Genomic DNA, 15,037 nt, shown 5'->3' with positions numbered 1-15,037 from the left:
TATTTGGGTAGTGCTTCTTCTGTGTTCCATATTAAAGTGTTTTGTTTTTGTGTGTGTTTTTTTGTTTGTTTGTTTGTTTTGGCTGTCACTTGGAATAGTTCTTTGACAGAGCATATCGCTTAGCTAAATAACCTGAAGTATGCATTGGAATTATGAAATGTCTCATGAATTTGCAGATCCCTAGAGAGGAAGTGGCAGCCCACTCCAGTGTTCTCGCCTGGAGAACCCCAGGGACGGCAGAGCCTGGTGGGCTGCTGTCTATGGGGTTGCACAGAGTCGGACACGACTGAAGCGATATAGCAGCAGCAGCAGCAGCAGAGAGGAACCAAATGGCTTTAACATAAAGGGCAGTAAATGAAGGGGGCTCTAGTTCAGGTGCTGCTAAATCTCCCCTAATCAGGTCTAAACTGCATAGGAAACTGGTGCAAAGAGTTTGTATAGCTTCTGCTCAGGCCAAAGGAACACACTGACCTTTGTTCAAATTCAAAACAGTGAGAGCAGAACCTCAACTTAAAACACACTTAAGTTTCACAGATCTTGAATGATCTTTGACAAGAATTCCGGATGCATTTATACCCAAACATTTACGGTATTAGGTATTCTGTAGATGCAGTGGTTGTCCCAGACTAGCTTTGTTATCAACTTTCTGGGGTGTCTTTACATAGTTCATTTGGAGAATCAGGGGTGAAAGGCAGGTGATGTAGCACTTCTGTCTTTAATAATCACAGCTTCAACTATCCAGTAATTTTTAGTCCTGAAAAGGGACACCAGGACACTGCCCAGGATTACTGAAAAGCTTTCTATCTGGTAATTTCCTGGTTTCATATCTTCAGTTCAGTAGAAACATTTCAAACTGGCATGTGACCACTTGATGCAGAGTCTGGGTTTCTCTAAAGAAACCCTTTGCTAAACGTAGGAGTTGCCAACTGGCTACTAGCAAGCATGAAGCAGATGGGTGAGTAAAACTATCCTGATGTGGGAGTATCTCCCTCTAGGAGTTGAGTCTTGATAAAAGTGTCAATGCAGGAATCCTACTCCTGGGAGGCTTACGGAATCACCTGATGGGACCTGCAAACTGTATCTGAGCAACAATGTTGGGGTTATTTGAGGTGGCGGGCAGATGTCTACGTTCTGATGTGCTTGGGTGAGTAGTAGAGCGTGTCAAGCCAAGGAGAAGTCAGATGATTGAGAAACAAAGGATTCTTGGTTAATCTAAAGACTTAATTTGGAAACCAGAACTCTTTTAACAAATAATCTCTTGGATCTTGAGCCACATATTTCCCCTGAAAAGTGCATTTCTTTTCCAGCAAAATTTTGTCAGGGATTATTTCATTAAAGAACTGAGATGAATATGTTATTTAATGGCATAAAAATCTGAAGACCTGCAGGAGACTTAAAAATTCCAACCCTTGTTATAACTTTTTTAAAGAGTGTAGAATTATCAAAATGCATACGAATCAAGTTTCAAGGTGCTGTATGATGGGTGGATGAGGCTGTCCATTGTACTATTTCTTTGAATTCTTAGGCATGGTTTGGCAGTGCAAATTCTGTCATTAACAAATTCAATAAAAAGTAAATAAATGGAAACATCTGCAAACAATTAGTGCTGGAGAGGGTGTAGAAAAAAAAGAAAACCCTCTTGCACTATTGGTGGGATTGCATATTGATACAACCACTATCAAGAACATGGTGATGTTCTTGGAGATTCCTTAAAAATCTAGGAATAAAAATACCATATGACCCAGCAATCCCACCATTGGGTATATACCCTGAGTTAACCATAATTCAAAAAGACACATGTACCCCAATGCTCATCGCAGCACTACTTACAATGCAACCTAGTTGTCCATCAACAGATGAATGGACAAAGAATTTGTGATACATATATACAATGAAATATTACTCGACCATAAAAGGAACAAATCTGAGTCAGTTAAACTGAAGTAGATGAACCTAGAGCCTATTATACAGAATGAAGTAAGTCAGAAATAGAACAACAAATATGGTGTATTAATGTGTATACATAAATATATATGAAATCTAGAAAAATGGTACTGATGAACCTATTTGCAGGGCAGGAGTAAAGATACAGAGAGAGAACAGAGTTGTGGACACAACGGGGGAAGAAGAGGTGGGACAAACTGAGAGAGTAGCGTGCAAACATACACACTACCATATGTAAAATAGATAGCCAGTGGGGAGTTACTATGTAACACAGGGACCTCAACCTGGTGCTTTGTGATGACCTAGAGGTGTGGGACCACTCCAGTACTCTTGCCTGGAAAATCCCATGGACGGAGGAGCCTGGTAGGCTGCAATCCATGGGGTGACTAAGAGTAGGACACAACTGAGCAGCTTCACTTTCACTTTTCACCTTCATGCATTGGAGAAGGAAATGGCAACCCACTCCAGTGTTCTTGCCTGGAGAATCCCAGGGACGGGGGAGCCTGGTGGGCTGCTGTCTATGAGGTCGCACAGAGTAGGACACAACTGAAGCAACTTAGCAGCAGCAGCAACAGAAGGGTGGGATCGGGGGATGGGAGGGAAGTTTAACAAGGAGGAGATATATGTATACTTATGGCTGATTTCACATTGTTATACAGCAGAAACCAAGACAACACTGTAAAGCAATTCCTCCAACTTAAATTAAAAAAAAAAAAGAAATACACTTTAGCTGCATTAAGCTAGGAAAAAATGACTCAGAAACTTCAGATAACAATAGAGACACTCTAAATTCTGGTTTATCCAGCTCAAAACCACAGGGTTATTTAAAGTTTATTTTGACATCAAAGTCACTTCCTGCTCCTCAGATGATGCTCTGTAACTAAAGGGCATTCCTTTCCTAGAGTCAGTTGATTCTGTAATCCCAAAGATGATTAACAATAGCTAGGAAAAACTACTACACAGAGAGCATATGAAAATGTATATAAAGGTGAAGAAAAGGTATATAAAATAAACAGATGAAAAGCAGAACCATGAGTCTGATGGTGAAAGACAGAAGAAGTTCACTTTTCTGATAGTGGTTTCCTAAGTCAGCTGACATGAGATATGTGTCAAGACTCATGAAATTTCCTTGAAATAGGAAAAGTATCGAGAGCCCAGTAGGGAACTTCGAGAGCCCAGTAGGGAACTTCGAGAGCCGTGGTGAGGGTTACCTGCACACAGGAATGCGAGGGTCATCGCTTCTTCCAGGTATATGTAACCTTGACAATGACCGTACCTTAACCTGCCCCATATCAGGGGCTCTTTAGTAGAATAATTAGTTGTCTTTTCCTTCTCCTTTATCTTCTGTTCTCTTTGAACACTCTTCTTTCCCCCTTAGATTATGGTTTTCTTCTTCACCACCCTATTCAAACTATACTCTCAAATATCCCTAAAATTTTCCTTATGGTCCAGTCCAGTGAATTGCTCATCTTCCTCTTCATGGGTCTTACTTTCTAACTGATATCCTCTCCTTCATAAGTTAAATAAACAGGTGACAATATACAGCCTTGACATGCTGCTTTCCTAATTTGGAACCAGTCCCTTGTTCCATGTCCAGTTCTAACTGTTGCTTCCTGACCTGCATAGAGGTTTCTCAGGAGGCAGGTAAGGTGGTCTAGTATTTCCATCTCTTTAAGAATTTTCCACAGTTTTTTGTGATCCACACAGTCAAAGGCTTTAGTATAGTCAATGAAGCAGAAGTAGATGCTTTTCTGGAATTCTCTTGCTTTCTCTATGATCCAGTGAATTCTGGCAATTTGATCCTTGGTTCCTCTGCTTTTTCTAAATCCAGCTTGTACATCTGGAAGTTCTCTGTTCCCATACTATTGAAATCTAGTTTGAAGGATTCAACGTGACCTTACTAGCATGTGAAATGAGTGCAATTGTGCAGTAGTTTGAACATTCTTTGGCATTGCCTTTCTTTGGGATTGAAAGAAAACTGACCTCTTCCAGTCCTGTGGCCACTGCTGAGTTTTCCAAATTTGCTGGCATATTGAGTGCAGCATTTTCACAGCATCATCTTTCAGGATTTGAAATAGCTCAACTGGAATTCCATCACCTCCACTAGCTTTGTTCGTAGTGATGCATTCTAAGGTCCACTTGACTTCACACTCTAGGATGTCTGGCTCTAGGTGAGTGATCACACCATTGTGGTTATCCTGGTCATTTAAAATCTTTTTGTGTGTAGTTCTTTTGTGTATTCTTGCCACCTCTTCTTAATATCTTCTGCTTCTGTTAGGTCCATACCATTTTTGTCCTTTATTGTGCCCATCTTTGTATGAAATGTTCCCTTGGTATCTCTAATTTTCTTGAAGAGATCTCTAGTCTTTCCCATTCTATTGTTTTCCTCTATTTCTTTGCACTGACCACTGAGGAAGGCTTTCTTATCTCTCCCTGCTATTCTTTGGAACTCTGCATTCAATGGGTATATCTTTCCTTTTCTCCTTTGCCTTTTGCTTCTCTTCTTTTCTCAGCTATTTGTAATGCCTCTCCAGACAGCCATTTTGTCTTTTTGCATCTTTTTCTTGGAGATGGTTTTGATCACCACCCCCTGTACAATGTCACGAACCTCCATCCATAGTTCTTCAGGCACTCTATCAGATCTAATCCCGTGAATCTATTTGTCACTTGCACTGTATAATTGTAAGGGATTTGATTTAGGTCATATCTGAAAGGCCTAGTAGTTTTCCTTACTTTCTTCAATTTAAGTCTGAATTTGGCAACAAGAAGTTCATGATCTGAGCCACAGTCAGCTCCTGGTCTTGTTTTTGCTGACTGTATAGAGCTTCTCCACCTTTGGCTGCAAAGAAAATAATCAATTTGATTTCGGTATTGACCATCTGGTGATGTTCATGTATAGAGTTGTCTCTTGTATTGCTGGAAAATGGTGTTTCCTATGACCAGTGTGTTCTCTTGGCAAAACTCTGTTAGCCTTTGCCCTGCTTCATTTTGTACTCCAAGGTCAAACTTGCCTGTTACTCCAGTTATCTCTTGACTTCCTACTTTTGGAGAACTCTGGAGGATGGTGAAGGACAAGAAAGCCTGGCATGCTGCAGTCCATGGGGTCACAAAGAGTCGGACACAACTGAGCAACTGAACAACAATAGCCTCCTTGATAGGGCATTCCAGGTGGTTCATTGGAAAGAATCCTCCTGCCAATGCAGGAGACCCAAGTTCAATCCCTGGGCCAGGAAGATTCCCTGGAGCAGGAAATGACAACCCACTCTAGTATTCTTGTCTGGGAAATCCCATGGACAGAGGAGCATGGCAGGCTATAGTCCATGAGGTTGCAAAAGAGTTGGACGTGACTTAGCAACTAAACAACAACAACCACCACCTCCGTGATAATTTCTGTGACCCAGCACTGCCCTGACATTTCCTCTGCCTCTCCTGGTATTCTTTTTCCCTCCTCCTTTTCCCTTTTCCTGAATATTAACAATAATAACCAACATTTTCAAGTATTCACTATGTACCCATTAACCCCCCTAATGGGCTTATTAGGTGAATACTAATATTATTTCCATCTTGTGGATAAGAAAACTGGAGCACAGAGAGGTTATGGTAATTGTCCAATGTCACACAGCTTGTAAATGACAGAACTAGGTTTTGAGTCCAAGCCACCTCACTCCAGATTTTGTTATTATGCCTTTGGTTGTTTTTTTTCTCTCTCTCGTTTTCTACTCCTTCTCTCTAGAGGTATCTCAATACTCCTTGACTTCACCTCTGCAGATGGTTCTCCAACTTCAAATAAAAATATCAATAGCTGCAATATCAGCCCAAACTAACATATATTTGAGCACCTACTTTAGGCTGGTATCAGGCTACCATTGTTCTTTATTCATTATCAGACAGGACCTCCATATTATACATACAAAGTGGTACCACGGGGAGGTTGCTCAAAATCTCAGTTATTTAGTTTCGGAGGCAGGTAACAGACCATAGAGTCTATCAAAATAGTATAATATTAATATAAGCCACTTGAAGGGAAATGTCAGGCCTCCTTACCCTTGCAGCCCCTTCTGCACCATCTTCCACGTAAGAGGTATCTGGTATATATCTGTGGAGTCAAATTTAAGTGAAAGAGTGTGCAGTTTTTTATATATCAATTATGCCTGCATGCATGCTTCCTAAGTTGTTTCAGTCACGTCTGACTCTTGGCGGCCCCATGGACTGTAGCCAGCGAACCTCCTCTGTTCATGGCATTCTCCAGACAAGAATACTAGAGTGGGTTGCCATTTCCTCCTCCAGGCGCTCATCCCAATCCACATATCAAACTCGAGTCTCCTAAGGCTCTTGTATTTCAGAAGGATCCTTTACCACTAGCACCACCTGGGAAGCCCATCAATTATGCCTAGAAAAGTTTAAAAGTTATTTTAATGAGAGAAGTTCAAACAAGGTGTTTCCTGCTTTGCAGCAACTGCAGGCAGAGTTCTGGAAACTCCTGAGATGGATCATTTGTGAATGTCAGTTATCCATGAACTCTCTGCCCTCATCCTTAGATGAAACAGGCAGGGTAATAGAATGAGCAGCAAGTGAAGAATTAAAAAGAATTCTGCATTTACAGTTACCAGGGGGAAGGATGGGGGGAATTGGGTAGTTGGGGAGTTTGGAATGGACATGTACACACTGTTATAACAGGGTCCTACTGTACAACACAGGAAACTCTGCTCAGTGTTGTGTGGCAGCCTGGATGGGAGCGGAGTTTGGGGGAGAATGGACACATGTATATGTTTGGCTGAGTCCCTTTGCTGTCCACCTGAAACTGTCACAATGTTGTTAATCAACTCTGCTCCTATATAAAATAAAAAGGTCAGAAATAGAAATCTATTGCAAATAAAATGGCAATGGAGGCAGCTAGCCTTTATGGAGTGATTTCAGCCAAACATTGAGCTTTACACACTCCCTCATTTATGTCCTCACCCCAAGCCCAGGAGACAGGCAACACTGTCACCCTGTTCCATATATGGAATCTTAGAGAAGTTAAACAACTTGCTCAAATTTGCACAACTGGTGTCAGAAGTACTTGACCCCTAAGGGACCTGTTTCTTCATGAACAGAAAGAGTCAGCTGAAGATTTCTAAAGTCTCCTAGAATTCTGGGATTCTGACATGCTAACAGCTCTTTGAGAACTCTAAGTCTCATGGGCATATTATTGAGCATAGGATTGCGGGCGGGGCTGAAAGGAGACCCTTGAAGACTAGTCTTGAGGAAACTTGATGGTGCCCAGACTGCCTGCGTTTGAGGAACCAGGAAATACTGTCCAGCCACGTGTTTGACTAGCTGCCTCTGCAAGCTATAGTCAGCACCGGGGCAGATGTGACGTTAGTGTTGTTGTGAATGGGAGCTACTCTCTAGTTACAGCGCACAGGCTTCTCATGCTGGTGGCTTCTCTTGTGGCAGAGCACAGGCTCTAGGCACGCGAGCTTCAGTAGCTGCGGCTCACGGGCTCCAGAGCATGAGTTCCTAGTTGTGGTGCATGGGCTTCGTTGCTCTGCGGCATGTGGGATCTTCCCAGACCAGGGATCGAACCTGTGTCCCCAGCATTGGCAGGCAGATTCTTAACCACTGAACCACCAAGGAAGTCCTAAAACGTTCATTATGTTCTTTGGTGGAAATGTTTTTCTTTTCTTCTTTCTTTTTTTTAAGAATGATTAACATGAGATCTATCCTTTTAGCATATTTTAAATATGTTATTCTGTGTACCACACTGAATTTTAAAATGTACAAAACTGGGAATGTTATGTTTTACAGCATATCTCTAGAACGTGTTCATCTTGTATAGCAAAAGCAGTGTACCTATAGAAAAACAATTCCCTGATAACCACCTTTATATCATCTGCTTCTGTGAATTTGACTACTTCAGATACTTCATATAAGTGAAATCACACAGTATGTATTATGCTTAATTTCACTTAGCATGATATCCTCTAGGTTCATCTATGTTGTGGCAAATGGCAGGACTGCCTTATTTTTAAGGTTGAATAACATTCCAGTGTGTGCATATCATGTATGTGTATATATATGCGTGTTTGTGTATGTGTTTACCATCTTTTATCCATTAATCTGCAGGACCCACTTTCTTAGGGGATAACTAAAGTTGCCAATAAAGTTACTAGTCACTGGACCTGAATTTTTTTATTATTATTATTTAAAAATTTTTTAAGTGAACCATTTTTAAAGTCTTTATTGAATTTGTTGCAATATTGCTGCTGCTTTATTTTTTTGTTTTCTTGGTCATGAGGTGTATGAGATCCTAGCTCCACAACCAAGGATCAAACCTACACCTCCTGCATCGGAAAGTGAAGTCTTAACTTTTAGACCACCAGGGAAGTCCTGGGACTTGAATTTTAGCAAGTGCACACTAGAAGAGCCACACTGGTTGTTCATATTGAAATGTCTCCACATCATTTATAAATAATCATGTCCCCAGACCAACTCCCAGGACACTCTTATCAGCCCAGAACATACCCTGCTGCTGCTGCTGCTAAGTCGCTTCAGTCGTGTTCGACTCTGTGCGACCCCATAGACGGTAGCCCGCCAGGCTCCCCAGTCCCTGGGATTCTCCAGGCAAGAACACTGGAGTGGGTTGCCATTTCCTTCTCCAGTGCATGAAAGTGAAAGTGAAGTCGCTCAGTCGTGCCCGACTCCCAGCGACCCCATGGACTGCAGCCTACCAGGCTCCTCCATCCATGGGATTTTCCAGGCAAGAGTACTGGAGTGGGGTGCCATTGTCCTCTCCGAACATGCCCTGGGAACCCATCAAATGCCTCATAGTTCAGCAGCTGAAAGATTGACACCTGCTGTCTCAGAGAGAGTCTCCAATGTCCATTCTACTTGGTTGGTTTCTGAACCGTTGTTATTTTTGTTTAGTCACTAAGTCTTTGCAATCCCATGGACTGCAGCACATTAGGCTTCCCTGTCCATCACTATCTCCCAGAGTTTGCTCAAACTCATGTCCATTGTGTAGGTAATACCATCCAGCCATCTCATCCTCTGTCATCCCCTTCTCCTCCTGCCCTCAATCTTTTTCAACATGAGGGTCTTTTCCAATGAGTCACCTCTTCCCACCAGATAGCCAGACTATGGGAGCTTCAGCTTCAGCATCAGTCCTTCCAATTCAGGGTTGATTTCTTTTAGGATTGACTGGTTTGATCTCCTTGAAATTCAAGGGACTCTCAAGAGTTTTCTCCAACACCACAATTCAAAAGCATCAATTCTTCGGTGCTCAGCCTTCTTTATGATCCAATTCTCACATCCATACATGACTATGGGGAAAATCATAGCTTTGACTATACGGACCTTTGTCAGCAAAGTGATGTCTCTGCTTTTTAATATTCTGTCTAGGTTTGCCACAGCTTTTCTTCCAAGGAGCAAGCATTTTTTAATTTCATGGCTACAGTCACTGTCCACAGTGATTTTGGAGACTAAGAAAATAAAATCTGTCACTGTTTCTACTTTTCCCCCTTCTATTTGCCATGAAGTGATGGGACTGGATCCCATGATCTTAGTTTTTTGAATGTTGAGTTTTAAGCCAGTTTTTTCACTCTCCTCTTTTACCTTTATCAAAGGGGTTTTTAGTTCTTCTTTAATTTCTGCCATTAGAGTGGTATCATCTGCATATCTGAGGTTGATATTTCTCCTGGCAATCTTTATTCCAACTTGTGATTCATCCAGCCTGGCATTTTGCATGATGTACTCTGCATGTAAGTTAAATAAGCAGGTGACAATATAAAGCCTTGATGTATTCCCAGTTAAAAAAAAAAAAAAACAGTAAGTTTTTTTTTTTTCCATGTCCATTTCTAACTGCTGTTTCTTGACCTGCACACAGGTTTCTTAGGAGACAGGTAAGGTGGTCTGGTATTCCCATCCCTTTAAGAATTTTCCACAGTTCTTTGTGATCCACACAGTCCAGGGTTTTTGCATAGTCAATGAACCAGAAGTAGATGCTTTTCTAGAATTCCCTTGCTTTTTCTATGATCTAACAAATGTTGACAATTTGATCTCTGGTATCTCTACCTTTTCTATATCCAGCTTGTACATCTTGAAGTTCTTGGTTCACATACTACTGAAGCCCAGCTTGAAGGATTTTGAGTACTGCTTTGCTAGCATATGAAATGAGAGCAATTGAATGGTAGTTTGAACATTCTTTGGCATTGCCTTTGTTTGGTATTGAAATGAAAACTTACCTTTTCCAGTCATACCAGTTGTTAAATATATTGTACTTGCAAATGGAAAATTATTCTAGACATTAGTATATGATAAGAGAATGAAAAGGAGGTAAGGGGAGAACTAACGATGAGAATGGTGTAAGATTTATTAAGAAAGGAAGAAAAAACCCGCCTAGCCATCCAGTTCCTTCAGGTCTTTGCAGAAGCAGGAACATGACTGATGACACCACCAGATGCTGGGAAGGTTTGGGGAAGAAAAAACTGCACTTTAGCAGCCACAGTAGAAGCAGACTTCACATAGAAGCAGCCTTTGTTTTCCAAACAGGCAGAAACAACACTTCCCTTTCAAGATACAGTTCTGGAATCTTGCCAATCCTCCATCAAAAGGAAGACTCTGATTCTGGTCCACAGGAATCTGGGTGGGCATATGGCTTGCTTGTAACCAAGAGAATATGGTGGAATGGAGCTGCATGACTTTCTGGACTGAATCTTGAGAGGATATGAGCTCTCATGCTTAGAGCGCTGAAGCACCATGGGAGCTGCCCAACCAACGCTGCCACAATGGGAGGAAGCCCAACTATCCCAGGCCCTGAGATTACAAGAAGGGACAGCAATCCTCTGCCAGTTCCCAGCTGCTTCAACCCATTCACAGTCTAGCAGCAACTGCCTAAAAAACCTCAAGCTACAAACGCTCAGCTGAGTCTTTCCCAGATTCCCAAATCACAGAAATCATGAGAGATAATAGAATAAATGTTGCCTTTTATATACATTCTTTGCTTAATATTCTTTGCCATTATGGTTTATCATAGGATATTTTTTTTAATTGGAGGACAGTTGCTTTACTGTCCTATTGTGTTAGTTTCTGCCATACAATAATGTGACTCAACTATGCAAGCATGCTAAGTTGCTTCAGTTACGTCCGACTCTTTGCAACCCTTGGACTATAGCCCTCCAGGTTCCTATGTCCATGAGATTCTCCAGGCAAGAATAATAGAGGGAATTTCAATGCCCTCCTCCAGGGGATCTTCCTGACCCAAAGATGGAACGCATGGCCCCTGCATTGCAGGCAGATTCTTTACCACTAAGCCATTGGGGAAGACCTGAATCAGCTATATGTATACATATATCCCTTCCCTCTTGAGCCTCCCTCTCAGTCCTTGCATTTGACCCTCCTAGGTCATCACGGAGCACCAGCTGAGCTCTCTGTGTACACAGCATCTTCCCACACGCTATCTATTTTACACATGGTAGTGTATATATATCAATGCTACTTTCTCAGTTTATCCTCCCTTTTCTTTCCCCTGCTGTGTCCACAAGTCCATTCTGTCAGTCAGCACCTCTATTCCTGCCCTGCAAACAGGTTCATCAGTACCATTTTTTAAGATTCCATATATATGTGTTAATATACAATATTTTTCTCTTTTTGTCTTACTTCACTCTGTATAACAGACTCTAGGTTCATCCACATCACTACAAAAGACCCAATTTCATTCCTTTTTATGGATGAGTAATATTCCATTGTATATATGTACCACAACTTCTTTATCCATTCATTTGTTGATGGACTTCTAGGTTAATTCCATGCCCTGGCTTTTGTAAACACTACTGCAATGAACTTTGATGTACATGTGACTTTTGAATTATGGTTTTGTTCAGGGTGGGGTTTCTGGGTCATACAGTAAATTTATTCCTAGTTTTCTAAGGAATCTCCCTACTGTTCTCCATACTGACTATATCCATTTACATTACCACCAACAGTGCAAAAGTGTTCCCTTTCTCCACATCCTCTCCATCATTTAATGTTCATAGTTTTTTGATGATGAGAATGTTGTTTTTTAAAGAAATAATTATCATTATTCAGCAATCGATAACTGATACCCAGCCCTTGGGGAATATCCTGGAATCTTTCCTCAACCATTTCACGTGTCTCCCTTCTGTTTCACTGTTCCAGGACTCTGCTTTCTGCTAAGCCTTTCAGGAGTCGTGGCTCAGAAAACCAAAGGTGAGTGCTCGAAGCCTTACTTTTCCATAGCCAGAGACCACTGAGTGTGCATACCAATGATGCACCCGAGGCCACTCACATCTTCCGTCAGGATAGAGAAAGGGGGCTGCTTCTGGGAACAGAACTGGGAGGCTCACTCCTGTAACTCTTTTTAATTCAACATTTCATCAAACTTAGGTATCTTTTTTTGGCTGCACTGGGTCTTCATTGCTGCCCAAGAGCTTTCTCAAGTCGTGGTGAGCAGGAGCTGCTCTCTAGTTGTGATGTGTGGGCTTCTCATTGTAGTGGCTTCTCTTGTTGCAGAGCACGAGCTTCAGCAGATGTGGCTCCTGAGCTCTAGAGTAGTTGTAGTACGTGGGCTTCGTTGCTCTGTAGCATGTGGAAGCTTCCCAGACCAGGGATCAAACCCGGGTCCCCTGCGTTGACAAGTGGATTCTTAACCACTAAACCACCAGGGAAGTCCTCAGTTACCTTTTTTATTTTACTACTATGTGCCCAAGGTAGAAGTAGAACAGTGAATCAAACACACAAGTCTCATGAAGTGAACATTCTGGTGGGGAGAGACAGAGCATGATAATAATCATTTCATCCCATTCATAAACAAGTCAACAAAAAATGAGCAAGGTCGTTTCGGGTTAACTTTAATCCCTAGGCCGACTCCCTAGATTCTGAGTCACCAAGTCTAGGGTGGGGCCTGAGATTCTGCATTTCTAGCCAAAAGACAGAGGATGCATTCTGAGCAAAGACTCTGCATGTTGTCCTCTGTCATATTCCCAGCCTCCACTCCCCATGAACCCTGGCAAGCTCCCAGATTTCTCCACTAGACCTACAGCTTCCTCAGCTCCATTATTCCCATTCATTTTCTTTTTTTAAGATCTTTTTCTTTTTTAAAAATAATTATTGTATTCATTTTTGGCTGTGCTGGGTCTTTGTTGCTGCACACGCTTTTCTCTAGTTACGGCCAGTGGGGATTACTCTCAAGTTGTAGGTACGTGGGCTTCTCGTTGCAGTGGCTTCTCTTGTTGCAGAGCACGGGCTCTAAGTCCTTCAGTAGTTGTGGCTCACAGGCTCTAGGGCCCAGGCTCAGTAGTTGTGTCACAGGACTTAGTCGCTCCTCAGCATATGGGATCTTCCCAGACCAGGGATTGAACCCGTATCTCCTGCATTGACAGGTGGATTCTTTACCACTGAGCCACTAGGAAAGCCCCCTCCACTCATTTTCAATGGGCCACAAATAAGATCCTTAGCCATCTCCATCTAAATGAAGTTATACATAGCATTACAAATATAACTTATCAGAATATACCTTCTGTGGTACCCTACAAATTCAAATTTTTGTAATCACAGCTGACACCGGTCATGTGCCAGGCACTGCCCAAAACATTTTATATGGATTAATCCCCACAATAACCCATTTTACAGATGAGGAAATTGAGGCACAGAGAGGTTAGGACACTTGTGCAAAGACACACAGGTAGGAAGAGGTGGAGCCAGAATCAAATCCATTGTCCAAGCTCTTAACCAGCTCATCTCCCTTTTCTATATTCTGCAATGATCTTGAGAATAGCATAGTCATATTGCACTGAAACGTTTGTGTCAAAAATTAACTGGTTTAATGCCAACCCCAGTCCTTTATCATGCACAAGAATCACATGTGCATAGTTTGCGTTTGGTGTCTTTCATTCTTTAATGTACTAGCATTTCACAAAAGGAAAAGGGTGCAGCTTCCTCGCCCTTGAGAGGCCCTGGCTCAAATAAAAAACCAAATAATAACAGGAGGGGTTTTGACTCAAAACATAGTTCAGTTGCTCAGTCATGTCTAACTCTTTTGCGACCCCATGGATTGTAGCACTCCAGGCCTCCCTGTCCATCACCAACTTCCAGAGCTTGCTCAAACTCATGTCCATCAAGTTGGTGATGCCATCCAACCATCTCATCCTCTGTTGTCTCCTTCTCCTCCTGCCTTCAATCTTTCCCAGCATCAGATTTGACTCAAATGACATCTGACCTAACTCTCTTTTCCTTGCAGGGACCTGTACCCATTGCCCCCAGAATGCTTTCTGTGTCAATGCTACTCACTGTACCTGCAACCATGGATACCGTTCTGAATCCAAGGAGAAATACTTCAGCTACCGCTTTGAGAGATGTGAAGGTAAAGGAGTAATTTTCTTTTCTTTGTTGTTTTTTGTTTGTTTGTTTTTTGGCTGTGCTGGGCCTTAATTGCAACAGGCAGAACTTTTTAGTTGCAGAATGCAAACTCTTAGTTCCCTGACCAGGGGTCAAACCCAGACCTCCTGCACTGGGAGCTCAGAGTCTTAGTCACTGGACTACCAGGGAACCCCAAGGGTAATTTTCAAATCATCCAGAGGTGGATGTGGAAGCATAAAGGCTGTGAGAAAGTAACTATAATACGCAATGCTGAAAACTCTGCCAACTCAACCTTCACCAAGAAAAATGCTTTCATGGTGTCAAAAGTGGGCTTTTCCAGAACTTGCATGTGTCTGACTCTTTGTGACCTCAAGGACTATAGCCTGCCAGGCTCCTCTGTCCACGGGATTTTCCAGCAAGAATACTGCAGTGAGTTGCCATTTCTTCCTCCAGGGAATACTCTTGACCCAGGGATCAAACCTGCGTCTCCTATAGCTCCTGCATTGCAGGCGGATTCTTTACTGCTGAGCCACCAGAGAAGCCCCCTTCCACAGTTTAACTAGGTCTCACTTTTTTCCTCCATATTGTGTGGATAATAATGCTGACCTCATGAGGGTGGAAGGGGAATTGAATAAGGTACTTAATGTGACCATACTTCATGAATTACAAAGCACAGTTCAATTTTTTGTGCAATTTTTAAAATATTTTCTTGGCTGCCCAGCACAGCATGTGGGAT

General features: G+C 42.1%; 1 protein-coding gene across 2 annotated transcripts in view; it reads left to right on the top strand.

Moving 5' to 3' along the window:
• The first annotated feature begins 2,964 nt into the window (after window positions 1–2,964).
• Window positions 2,965–15,037, top strand: part of ADGRE3 (adhesion G protein-coupled receptor E3) — a 62,369-nt gene continuing 50,296 nt past the window's right edge. The window contains exons 1-3 of one of the 2 annotated variants that reach the window (XM_027548024.1): window positions 2,965–3,192; window positions 12,103–12,153; window positions 14,183–14,305. In XM_027548024.1, the coding sequence (XP_027403825.1) occupies window positions 3,168–3,192; window positions 12,103–12,153; window positions 14,183–14,305 (199 nt within the window). In that variant the 5' untranslated portion in view covers window positions 2,965–3,167. The remainder of the gene's footprint in view (window positions 3,193–12,102; window positions 12,154–14,182; window positions 14,306–15,037) is intronic. The other variant, XM_027548025.1, reaches the window with a different exon arrangement.

This window comes from Bos indicus x Bos taurus, chromosome 7, assembly GCF_003369695.1.
Source record: "Bos indicus x Bos taurus breed Angus x Brahman F1 hybrid chromosome 7, Bos_hybrid_MaternalHap_v2.0, whole genome shotgun sequence".
In the NCBI taxonomy this organism is placed as follows: domain Eukaryota; kingdom Metazoa; phylum Chordata; class Mammalia; order Artiodactyla; family Bovidae; genus Bos; species Bos indicus x Bos taurus.
Note: the sequence above shows the minus strand (reverse complement) of the source record. Positions and strands in the feature narration are given on the sequence as shown.